The sequence below is a fragment of the Falco peregrinus genome, chromosome 12 (assembly GCF_023634155.1).
Source record: "Falco peregrinus isolate bFalPer1 chromosome 12, bFalPer1.pri, whole genome shotgun sequence".
In the NCBI taxonomy this organism is placed as follows: Eukaryota; Metazoa; Chordata; class Aves; order Falconiformes; family Falconidae; genus Falco; species Falco peregrinus.
This window is the reverse complement of record NC_073732.1, coordinates 18,184,608-18,198,141: the sequence shown is the minus strand read 5'-3', so window position 1 is coordinate 18,198,141 and position 13,534 is coordinate 18,184,608. Positions and strand designations below refer to the sequence as shown.

General features: G+C 40.6%; 1 protein-coding gene across 1 annotated transcript in view; it reads right to left on the bottom strand.

Annotated features, from left to right (window-relative positions):
• Positions 1-13,534, bottom strand: part of PSMD1 (proteasome 26S subunit, non-ATPase 1) — a 75,641-nt gene that overhangs the window by 14,068 nt on the left and 48,039 nt on the right. The window contains exons 17-19 of the mRNA XM_055816867.1: positions 12,677-12,791; positions 9,517-9,633; positions 1,176-1,278 (exon numbers count right to left, since the gene is read on the bottom strand). Coding sequence (XP_055672842.1) covers positions 1,176-1,278; positions 9,517-9,633; positions 12,677-12,791 — 335 coding nt within the window. The remainder of the gene's footprint in view (positions 1-1,175; positions 1,279-9,516; positions 9,634-12,676; positions 12,792-13,534) is intronic.

Sequence of the window (13,534 nt, the reverse complement as noted above, 5' to 3'; positions counted from 1 at the left end):
TGGTTCCAGTTGCTTTCTTCTAGTAGCCCTAGTCATAAAGCGCAGAGCAGCCTGACTGTCATGTGCCCACCAGGAAGAGAGCTTTTTAAGCATGTTTCCATGCAGATAGATGCAGGCAGCCCTAACTTTTTCTCCCCCCACCACATGGCTTGGAGATGTAGTAGTTTCAGACAGACACCGTGTAACCACAGCGCATGGTGCTGTGCTGAAGCCATGCCACAGAGACAAATACATGAGACTCCTTTGCTTACGTGACTTCAGGACTAACCTCGATCTCAGAGTACAGGGAAAAAACAGCTTGTTTCTTCTGATCACACAGAATAAGGTGGTGTATGGCAAGAAAAGGCCATGGCACGAGAGACCAGATGGGAGAAACTGTGTTTGGAAACTTGGAAAGGGGGGTGCTATCGACAGACACAGCACTGTACAAGTCTTAACTCCAGCAGAAGGAAAAATTTGAAACAAAACATTGTCTGTCCTCTTTGCTTACAGGATCCTTCCTTAATTCACCCTGCAATTCAGCCCTTGTGACATTCTAATGTCTTTAGAGAATCCTATCCCTGGCTCAACATTTAGACATTAACACTCATGAAACGGCGTTTCCTCTGCTAGAAAAAGGTAGTGGTCTGTGAAACTAACTGGGTCTTCTGAAGTAACATAGATGCAGTTAATGATGTTTCCCACTGTGCAACATCTCTCAGTAATCAGGAAAAAGGCAAAACCTTGTTATTAAAAACATATTCAATACATGTTTTTTAAAAACTGGTTATGTCAAGTTTCAACAGAAAAAGCAAAATATGAGAACTGGATACCACAAGATTTCCAAGTTTCTGGAGCAGATACTTACTTAGAAAAATAAAGCAGCAATGTATCATGCTATAAATCAACGTTCAGGGTGACAAACAGAGCAAAAAGATCGTATTTGTCCAGATTTCTGGACACAAATTCTGCTCCAATGACTGGGTTGAGTCTCTAACAGAAGCACACTGATATAAGCTGACTGCAAAAAAGGGCTTATTTCTTTAATTAGCTAAAACAACTTGAAATTTGAGATTTCTTGCTACTATTATGTGACAGGCATAAAGCCAGCAAACTTCATTTGGGTAATGAGGTGCTATTACAGCTATTGTAGCTAAGAAAAGTTTAGAAAATTGTTTTACATATTTGGGAATTACCTGCATCCAAAATGCCTTGTGCCAGGATTGCTCCAAACTTTGCCATAACATCATCATGCTTATCATTGATCACTTTGGAATACAGCTGTCTGAACTGGCTGACCTGGATAAAAATAATAATAAAAAAAAAGAGAGAGAGAAAGATTGTAACACTGACTGCATTAAGTCAAATATTCTGTCATTAATGGTAGCATCCTGGATTTCTGCACCCTAGGACATTTGTCTTTTCAACAGGTTCAGTCACTTGTGTTACAAGTCATCCCACCACTAATTCATCACAGATGTTTTCCCCACTTGAAGATACCCATATACTGATTTTAGAATAGTCAGGATGGACATGCATTTCCAAACCACATTTTGCAGGCCTTACAGGAATAGCCTAAGAATCTGGACTAAGAGATCAACTGATGATTTTGTAGCAAGCCATGTCCTTAGGTGCATGACACTGCACTTCATCAAATTTCCTCTAATTCCTACTGCTGAAAAACTCAAACCTATTACGATTTTCCTTTGCAATATTTCTGCTGTGTTGGTAACGCCCCTATGGTGTGTCATCAGCAAGTTTTGCTACTGCACTCCTACCTTTTAAGTAAAAATCATTAATGAAAATATTTAACTAACAGTTTATGCCATGGTACGCTCATCACACTATCTTAAGTGAACATCAGTAAACTGCTAAACCTTTGCTTATACTATCATCACTGCTTTGAAGAACAACTTCATCTTTCACTGGTTCACTAAGTGTTGAACAGACAGAACAGTATCACTTCCAGCAATATCTAAGGCTTTCTGAAAAATTAGTAACCTATGTCTTTTAATACATACAGTGAAGCAACAATACAGCTCAATTTTTATAGCTGAAAAAGCAGACAAGGAAATACCAATCTGCCACCCATTCAAAACCTGGGAAGCTGCATCCCATCCATGGCATGTCTGGGAAAATCTTTTATACCTCTTCTGTAAATTAATTTTAATCCAGATATGCACATGACATGTTTTCATTTTTTCTGTCTTCATACTAAGCCTTGACTTGACATGCTAAAGGAAAGGAGGTCTTTTCAAAAAGACTCTTTCCAAGATGTCTTGAACAAGCTTGTTCCCACTACTGGTCCACTTTGTTGCTGGTATTCCAAATCCTCTTCTTGCATCTGCAGCCACAGATGAGAGGACAAACTTCTCACCCAAGGCAGCAGGGCCAGACACAGCCACCAGGGACACAGAGCAGTTCCTAGTATCACAAATGCAGCTGAAGTTTCCAAGCATAAAACCATAATACCAGATACCTCCCTAGCCATTTTTCCCATCCAAAGAGCATGTGCCTTTCCAGGAAGACCAGTAACATCTGCTCAGCAACAAGCATCTGAGGAAAGGTCCTACCTTTCAGCTGTGATGCACTTTTAGGGTTTGCTATAGGCAAAGAGGCCAAGCTTCAGCATCACCACTAGGAATGTATTCTTGCACAGCCTCTGATGCTCCCAGCACATAACTGTACCAGTGAAGGAGACTTAAATACTAACAACACTGAGGAGTTCCTTCTGGCTGGTAACAGATCCAGCCAGTATCCTACCTGTGCAGAACACCACAAGCTCCAAAGCTGTGCTAAAGATGGGCAGCACCGTGCACCAGGAGCAGCCTTCAGGCATCACTCCTAGCATGTGATCTGTCTTGGAGTGCACTGGAGAATCTCAAAGCGCTTACAGAAGGTTTTTGCACCCACGAAAAAAATCCAACCATTCATACAACTGAGTCAGTGACATGAGAATTGTGCTGAGAAAAACATTCTGTCAAACTGGGTTTCAATGTTAAAAAAAAAAAAAAAAAAAGATCAAAACAGAAAGAAGAGCTGACCGAGGGGATAAATCAAACTGCAGGTGTTTCTCAGCAAAGCACAAGATCAGATTCCCTAGTAAAAGCACATCAGAGCCATGAGGTAATCCTGCAACTGAGGTAATGCTAGTAATAAATTTCACCATGTTTCACATGTGAATTTTCAACCAGAGACAGCAAGAAGCCGAGACCATACCTTTGGGAGATGATGTCCAACGTCTGGAACGGAAAGACAACAGAGGTTGCCCCTTCAGCCCATGACCATTAAAGCCAAGGGTGGCAATGCTGCTTGGCAGCCCTACACACTTCGTGAACACTTTAGATTAAGACCACATGTTTTCTGAAAAATAGTTCCCAACATCACACCGCTTAAAACACAGGTGCCCTAATGGAACAGACACTCTCTGGTCACTACCCTTCCTGCCTTTGCTCTTTCAGCCACTAACCCAGATGTGCTACTTGGCACCTCAACTCCTTCAGCACTGATGGCATCTAACTTCTTCAGCTTTAAACTAGTCTGTGACAGCAAAAGACACTAACATTCATAACAGTAAAGCATGTCCTGCTGAGCACAAGTGTATTAAAATCACTTTGTTTCACACAAATGGAGTCTCACACCCATGAAGCACCAGAGCAGCCAGCCACTTTTAAACAGGAGCAAAAAAGCTGAACAGAACAACACTTCTCCAGTACAGCCAGAGGCATTTATTAAAACTGACAGGGGAAAACCAGCAGGTATTTCCATTTTTCAGTCTAAGTCAGTCCAGAAATTTGTGTGCTAATATTAGTCCTCTATTCACCAATTTCCCTTTGCATTGAAAAGTTTTTAGTTACTAGCCTCTGTCCCCAAAAGGAGGTGACAAACTTCCTTGCATTTATTAAAGTAGGAACAAAGAAGCCACATATGTTTTCAGGGCAGTCACACAGACAGATGTGTGGCAGAGAGATACTGCACACACAATACGGGTTTATTCTGGATATACTGACTGAACTCTGCTCTTGCTTCATTCTGTTTATGCTTTTTCACACTCTCCTGATTTTTGTTCATAAAAGCTTACACTGACCTTTACCTGTTTAATATAAATAATTTGTTTCATATGCCTGACCTCTTGTACACTGGAAAAATACCTTAGTTTGCATTTACAGCCTTGTGCAGTATCAAGGGCAATCACATGCAGCTAGGTGAACCAAAGTCTTCCGATATTATTTGGGACAAACACACAGAGACACAAAAGCAACAAGTAAAACTACTCCTCTGGCTGAACTGAGCAGTAGGATTCCAGCGCCTCTGGAGCACATCATTCCCGTGACTCTGGCTCAGCTTCTGGGTTTGGAATATTTATAAAAACAGATGTTACAAAGCTTGTTCAGTGGACTGTAATGGAGCAGCACCTCGGGACAGAGAGCAGAAACACTTTGCTCAGGAAAGGCGAGGCAGGGCTAGCAAGGGGAGTCATCCACCTCCTCTGGTCACGGCATGCTGCCCCTGTAAGCACCCTTTCATTAGTATGCCTTCCACAGCTCCTACTCACATGTACATCAGTCCAGAGCAGATGACCAAAACATCCAGGCAACAAGCCCACCAGGAACCCACCGGCTGTGGCACCAGGAGACTGCAGGGCAGCTCGCTAACCAGGACACTGACAACTGCAAGGGACCAAAGGACAGAAACCTGGCTGCTAATCCTGAGCACCATCAATTGCCACCTCTCCAGGTGACACAGACAGGTTATAGCAGGGAATCAGCTGACAGCAGGCATTCAATGAAGCAGCACTGAACAGCTGCAATAAGAAATAGTCCTTATGTTGTCTGCTTATAAGAATACAAAGTATTAGTGCCATATCAAAAGTGCTCTGTTTTCAGATAAATTTTGCATACCTGTGCATCATGAGCCATGGATCACTGCCAAACCAGGAGATGTATTGAGCAAGTGTGCCCTTTCCAAAGGTTTACTTTAACATCAGTGGAGGCAAAATTGTTCTATGAAAGGGTAGAAGACTAACCTGTCTGGACTCAGGGACCAGGCAAACCCAGATCCAAGGATCGCCTCGACACTGGAATGCACAGTAGGCCTGCACACTTATTCAGGCTGCTCCTATAAAGCAAACACTTCACAGGAATGGGATTTTTTGGCTGGATCAGGTCTCAGCTGAAAATCTTCCTTCCTGCTGGGGAAAGCCTGCTTTGGCCGCTCTAGCTGTAGTGGTTCAGGAAGGCTGCATCATTGCTCCATCTCTTTGGAGAAAACAAGACCAGTACAGACAAAAAGCTCAGTTCTGCCTCTGCTGTTGGGGCACTTGCCTCCCACAGAACGGACCAAGATGACAACAGATAATTTCATAAACTGTTGAAACAAAATCTGCCAGTTTGTCTAGTAGAGCCCTTTAATCTGCTACCATTTTTCCTTTAAACCACAGCAACAATCACATCCCAAACTGCTGAATAGGTTTATTTAACATGCTATGAAACCCACAGGCTCTGTATCTCCCTTGAAATCTTCAAGCACTTCCAAATGCTATAAAATTTTTCAAATGTTATCAAGAAATTTATTTGGGTGACTTCCAGGAGCAGCAGTGAAACGTTAGTAAAGACAAAATGAGTCACTGCCTACAATACACACACCCATCATTCTGGTAATTAGTGCTGGCCAAAATGACATGCCACTGATTTCAAATGAAGCCAAATGTGCAACCCTGGAAACACTGAGAAAACAACACAGGCTTTAAGACATGAGAATGATACAGCACCATTTCCTACCACAAACCCAAGGGGCTGTCATTTATCAGGTTGTTTACCAGTTCTCTTTCCACCAGTCAACATTCATGCACATGAAGCCCATGAAACTGTTAAGAGTAAGACTTGCAGTTAACTAAGGAAAACAGTAGCAGGCGATGTGCACGATGCTTTTTGCAAATGCAAGTTCTTAAGAATAAGCGTATTTAGGAATCTGTTTTTAATAAAACAGGTTTTAAATTGTACATGTGCTACCCATCGCCTTCATAAGTTGAGAGTTATTCTGCATATGCCTGCTCTTTCCCTATGCAGAAGCATCTAACAGTAACAGGCTTACATGAAGGAATGTGAAGGTGCTACTAGAATACAGCAAAAATCATTCTTGCATCAGACCAAGGCCTAGCATTTCATCTAAATGTGGAGAAAAAAAAAAGCGCAATCAACAACATCTTAAAGATAACAGGCCAAGATGACTGAAAGAAGATAGAGGGAAAGCTTTGACCTTGCTTATGATCTTCTCATATTGCCAAGATGACTATCCTAACACAGAAGCAAGGAAAAGTAAATTCAGGATGTTAAACGCGCGGTTTGTTGCCAAAATTGCTGTCTTAATTGCTCTGCAGATCACAAAAAAATAATGAAGTTGTCATTGATTTCTGTTACAATCACCTCATCATATCTCTAATTTAGGATTCCATTTCACAAAATAAACTTGTTATTGTTCTATATCCTGCACTAATATGGTTCTTAAATGTATCAGCCGAGGTCTTGAAAAATAATGCTGGCTGCATGCAAAGGAATTGTGTTTCAACTGCAAAGAGGCCAAATCAGATTTAAACAAGATTTGCTACGTAGCCCTTTTGGCACTTAAGCAACTTGCAAGTTCAAGGGACCTCTTGCATAATTGTATAATGACAATTCTTTATTTAAACTCTTTATTTAAACTCTTTATTTGTTTAAATAAAGAGTAAGCACAACAAACAGGAAGACTACTACAAAGGAAAGAAGACAAAGGGGATTTCGAAGGCATACATCTACATTCTCACAAGAAAAATGGTTTCTTTTAAACCACAATAATTCTTAAATATCTGTTCATTGCTAGCATTTTAGCATTGCAATGCTCAGCTCTCAAAACTTAAGTTATTTTATTCCTGAAAAACCTACTTCTGTTCAAGGAAGACTGTTTGCTACCATCTTCATCCCAAATTATCACCAGAGAAGTCCCTCTAACCCAAAGCTCAGAAACAGTAAGTTTACCAATAAAATAAAATGAAATCCCAGAACAGATAAAAACTGAAAATTAATGACAGGAAGCTGGTCACACAGTCACTACTAAAATCAAAGTCTCTCATATGCAAAGCACCACAAAGTATTTAGCAGCAATAAGGTGACACATAAAATTTAGTTCCTCTGTAACCCCACCAAGACCACACGTACAGATTGTGGGATATGAAACCCGTCATGCTCCCCTTAACAGCTGCTTACCCAGTAATGCAAATATTCACATACTGCAGGTTAGATGCTTCGGCACACAGTGCACCAGCATGCCACTTAGGAGTCTAATCAGATCAAAATATGTCACCATAATCCAAAAATGGCTATTTTACTGAACCCCACCCTTTCACATCAGAGTAAAACAATTTTGCTTCAGACTGGCAGAGAGCTCCAAAGAAAAGTTTCCCATGGATAATAAATAATTTAATTGACAGCATATTCCTCAAAATATTCCTTTTTTACTTTTGAGCAAGAAACGATGAAGGTTATAACTAACTTTTGGGGTGTTCAAAACAAAATTTATATACTCTGTGTTTAATTCCTAAACTAGCAGAATATTTCAGTGATTTATTATTTTATAATCTGCAGTGGGTCTGGGGGGCTGTTTGGTTTTTTTTGTTTTTCGGTTTTTAATATCTGCCCCATTTCTATGGCTGGGTAATGAATTGCCTTCTGTATCTATGTCATGTAACACTGCACAAATTCTGGCTCAAACAAGGCTCTGGCATAAAGCTTTTTCAGTTCCTTTCCCCATTTTTAAACAAGCCACTGAACCCTACGCTATACATCTCATCCTGTATTTGCTAGCTAACTATTTTAATCACCAATTTAACAAGCCTAGGTATTACACATACCTTTGAAGTCAAGGTTACCAAGCCTTTCTGGGGAAAGAAATCTGACTTATTACACACCTCAAGTAAGCTGTATTTTTGCTAGCTGTTTTCCTGCCTGCACTTTCCTTTAGGATACACAGACTCTTTCATCTATCATCTCAAGAAGACTGAAACTCCAACAGGCAGACTCAGCAAATAATCCACAACTGTCTTGGAAGTCTGACTGATTCGGAGCAGTGTCAACTCCTATCCTAAGGGGATTACGGTGCTTTATAAACTAAAATGAATTTATTCGCATAACATCCTTTCACAGAAGAAAGTATCATACTTATTTCTTTCAAGTGGGAAACTGAGGCACACAAGAGCTATACAATTTGCCCATCATTAGAGGTGCAGAGAATGATTAAACCCAATCTCCTATACTGATGGCTGGCTTTCCAAGCACCTGACCAAGGAAGAAATGATAAAAACAACAAGCAGTTTCTTTCCTCAGAAAGATAATTCAACTTCACATTACAGAGACTTTGGATCTTAGAAGATGAGAGGATCTAATGTTAACTCTTAAGTGTCCTCCACTGGCTTATTCAGTTGAACTACAATTCTGATAATATAAATAATGATCCCAGATACTGCTCAGTGAAAACTAACTGGTTGGTGTTTTTTGGTTTTGGTGGATTTTTTTGGGTTTTTGTATGTGGGTGGTTGTGTTTTTTTTTTTAAATAATTCCAAGGAACAAACTGTCTGCCAGCACACGTTCCATGACTTGGAAATACCTGAATACCTGTATTTGTAGATTTCCTTCACTGACTTTCCCAAGTAAAATTTTCCACCAAAGATTTTTTTTTTCTTTCTCCTCATCCAAATACAGTAAAAAAGTGGTTGTTTTTATCACAGTTCAATTTCTAAAATGACATCAAAAGCAACCCATGTATGACAGATGAGTAGCAAAGTACCAGCTACTGCTCCGCCTCAGCACTCACCAGAGCAGATGAAATGGGGAACCTCAGAGCTTCTATTAATGTGGACTTTAGCCTGTACAAATGTTTGCATATCATCATCTGTCATATATTCACAGGGCAATCTGTTTTTAAAAGCTAAACACTGCACATGCCATCCTTTTTGCCTTCTGAGCAGAAAGAAAAACTCCATTAAAAATCCAATGCACCTGCTATTAAGCCACTAAGCCAGTCCTGACAGCAGAAACTCTTTCACCTGAAAAGACTAGCTACAAAAGAAACATAGTTACAACAGGAGTTCCCTGCAGCTTGACAACACTCAAAACTAAGTTTACTACGGTCAAAACCAACTTCTTCACTAAATCACAGTGCTCACATAAATCACGAATATACGGGCCTCGTGCATGTTAGTGGAAGACAGTCACTTTCATATCATCGAAGATGCTTTTAGACCTTTTAAGAAAGAGCATTTATTAATACCTAGAATTAAAATGCTGTTATCTATCCACCATGTTTCAATCAGCGTGCATTGCTCCCCCATTCCAAAGTGAGCATCTGATCCATGCAGGAGCTTCCTGCTGTGCATCCAGCTCTGGCTCTTTACAAGACACATACACTTTCTTGCTAAACTTACATGCAGTGCCAAACCCTAAAGATCTGGCATCCAGGACAATTTTTCCACCTAACAAGCCAGTAGATAAAGTACGCCACACTACCTTTGGGCAGGTAATCTCAGTCTGCTGGATCATGATAAGGGCAGATGCAATCAGAGCTCCTTGACGTACGTAGTTCACAGGATCATTTGTCATTGGCTCAAGCAAATTAATTGCTTCCTAAAAAAAAAGAACACACAAATGAAAAACAAAACCCAAGAAATAAGCAGTCACAAAGTTAATACTGTTATTTTTAGTATCCCAGAATTCAGTACTCTGATGCTATCAGATATAAAATGTATTTTGCCTGTTCTTGGTAAATGAAGCAGAAACCTGTATTTCTGTGGATTTTAATCTAAAAATCAGGAAAAAAAAAGCGATGGATGGAACAAGACCTACGTGCAGAAACAGGGCAACAGATAAACAACAGTTGTTGTAAACAACAGATGCATTCATCACATTAGAACTACTGACATGCCTTAAATCATACACATAAATTATTCATACACTTTGCCATTCTTACCAACAAAATACACCAGCATTACCTTCCTCTTCTGTATAAGGAACAAAGGAACCAGAGATATCAAACACCATGTTGGAGGTTAAAAAATGAGATGGTGAAACAATCCAGGTCTCACATTCTTGACTTTATGCTTTATTGTAAGAAGCTGTAACATTTAGCATCACATGAAAGCATTCATTTCAAACCTAAATCAGGTGGGGCTGCCTCTGAGCACCCGTATAGTAAATCCAGGTTTTTAAAACATTTCAAAATGCTCAGTTGCTTCTTCAAATTCAGTAAGCTCCCAACTAAATGCAACACGAATACGATCCACAATGACCTATCTGTAAGCATTCTGTTCAATGCAGTCATTGATTATGAAAAGCTGTAAGACAGTCTATTGTAATAGATGCTGCTTAGATGTACCCAAGACCAGCATGGGCAATGTGCAGGCATCTCAGACTAAATAATCTCTTGTAAGCACATTTTTTCATCTCCATTTACGGTTCTGCCACTTTGCAAGCCATGACTTAAATATACCCAGAATTACTACAGACACAAATTCATTTCTAATCATACAAGGTCCTCAGCACATATTACACAGGACAACTGCGCTCATCTAAACACACTGCTACCAAAATGAGATCCCTCTCCTTCCTCAGTTGCCCTTCAGCTACCAAGTCCCTTCCCTTTCCCCATGCTAGCTGCAATCTTTGTCGCACCTCTCTGTGAGCTTTTCCAGCACAATTCAACAGAGAACTGTTCCCTTTTATGGTGTTATCTGGGTCAGTTTTCTGAGAGTTTGTGTCTGAACCAGCTCACTAGGGAACTGGACATGAGACAGAACAAAAGGTGGCAGGAGGGACCAAGACCACCTGTTTCAACAGCAGCAGGTTGTTAGTGAGCTCAGCCAGCCTCCAGCAACCATGCTCTTCAGATCTGAGCAGAATAAACCTGAGACAGCAGTTTGTACAGCCACGGGCTGCACAGATAGATTTCATCTGTGGCAACACAGGGGCTTTCTAAAAGCCCTCTGAAACAGCACGCGAAGCAAACTGTTAAGATACTCTCTGGAACAGGAGAGATAAGAGCTCAGCATACACCCTAAGAAACTCGGAGAGCCCTTTTAATCTGTTATCTGATCTTCTGATTACAAAGTCAGACAGGATCGCTTGGCAATCTCTTGTACGAAGCTCTCTCCTGTCCATACTTAAACCGAGGACCTGAGCATGCAGTCAAGTGCATGACTCTCCTAGCACAGACCCCTCTTGGTGTTCCTTCTGTCAGGGTAAGGCTTTTAAAAACAAGTTGATTTTATAGAAAAAACTATTTTTAAGAACCACTTCTAGAATAATGTCATGCCTGTGCTTAGACTGCTTTTGCCAAATGAGCTATTTTGGAGGCTATGCTTCTGCACCTGAAGATGACTCATTCGTTCTTTGGCACGCATTCAATACCACGTATGGAACATCTACTACAACAAAAAGCTGAACTTTCTGATCTCCAAAGTCGAATATATTTGGGCCTTCAAAACCTACTAACATAAGCTCTGACATTTCTGCATTTAATCAGACAGTTTAGGTCTTTATCACACAATGTATCTGGAAATAAACCAGACTCCTTTGTGCAACTAAAAGCATTTCCACTTAAATCAGCTTGTCAGATGTAGTAGGTTAAAAATAATTAGCTCCTGGATTCCACCTTCCACTTAAGAATAAAGCAACCTGGATAAAAATAGGACCTTCAGTTTGCTTTCAAGTCTGTACGCTTTAGAGACTAAAGGCGGCAGGCAGTGCATGTCAGCATTCCACACATTTCACAATACAAGTGACATGCTGGGGAACACTCAGCTTGCAAGAGCCACAGACCAAGTGTTTAATACTAGCTGAGGAAGGGACAATACAGATAAGAATGAGATTTATCAAAGACTCAGAAGCATGAAATATTACTTCCATACGGACAGGCTGTGCATTTGTTTTGAAACTACGATTCAGTACCAGTACAGATTATACACACATCTGGGTGATGTAGATGAAGTTTATCCCCAAGTTTACTTGCTGCTTGTCCCAATGACCGCTCACTTCCCACAGCAGAAGTAGGAATCCTTTTACTCTAAAAGGTCCCGGCTATCATATGTGAGAATCATCCTTCACTGACACTTATAAAGTGAGAATAAAATTTACTGGCTGTGAATTACACATCTGGAACTCCAGTAAATTTCATTAAATTTCACTACACTTGGCTTTACTATGTGCATCTTCCATGAATCGTGTATCACAGGAAAGAAGAAAGAAGCTAGAAGTTAAGCAACACCCCTGCTGTTTTCCTGTCACTGGCACCCCCTTGTTCCCCATAAAGCAATCTGTAAAAGATCAACTCCAAGGGCAAAGGAGTATTGATTTTGGAGTAGTGAATATACATTTAAAGCTCAGTGGCAACTTGACAGTAAGAAAACTCTTAAGAAAAGTTTTGAAGACAAAATTCCAAGGATGTGGCAACAATCTATAAAAACATTCTTCTATTTTATCTACCCTGTACAAGGAGGAAAAGAATTCTCTATGCCCAGGACAGTTAAATAATTTAAAGTAGCACTGCTCTACTCCAGCTGGCTAGCAGTGTACACGTGCAAGAAATCTATCTGTGTGTGGGATGTTTCCACACAAATGTCTCTGTGGCAAGAGAGCACAAAAAGTCTTGGCAATAGATGCTTCTGGTCCTCACCTTATTTCCAGTGCCCGCACAGCAGATACCCAAAGCCATGGCAGCCCCATAACGCACATGAGGATTGTAGCTCTCTGACAGCAAAGAAACCACACTTGGACACTGTTCAGGAGTCCTAAAGAAAGGCAAAAAAAGAATGTTGTTTATTATTATTGTTCTCCAAAATATGGAGACTAGAAACGTTACAATTGCTCTTCCACATTGTATGTTTTGCATTTCTCAGAACACAACCAGTAGGATGGAACAAATGGACTAAGAGAACAAGGAAGCACACAACTACATAAACTTCCCTGTTGCTGCAGATACCAGACACTTCCCGCTACTGAAGTCTTCCTTTTTAGCACATGTTTTCTGCCTTTCAAAGATTACCCAGCAGAATGATGTATCTATTGAGATTGAGGTCTTTATCTCTAGAAATCATGCTGTTGTGGCAGACTTTCCATTAGCAGAGGTTTACTCTCCATTAGAGTCACACATTACTAAATCTCCCATCAGCAGACACAAAACCCAACTCCAGTATCAATCAGCCTTCAAGGCTGGTGGGTCCCAAACTCCCTTTTCTGCTCACTGCTTCTGCTGACTCCTCCTCACCTTCACCCACTGCTGTAAATCAAAGCATGTGAGGAAATGCTGATACAACACACACTTCCAATCAACAATGTCTGCTGTTGCCTCCTTATAATATGATGCTGTGATGCTGCTGCCTTTTCAGAGATCCAAAATGGGAGCAAATGCTCCATGCCTCACCAGCTCAGAAACAGTGTCCTGTTGGTCATTACAGCAACAGAACTTCTAGCCCAGTGCTGGGAGAGACGAACTCTTAATTTCCTACAGCAAGAAGCACACGCTGCTAATTCA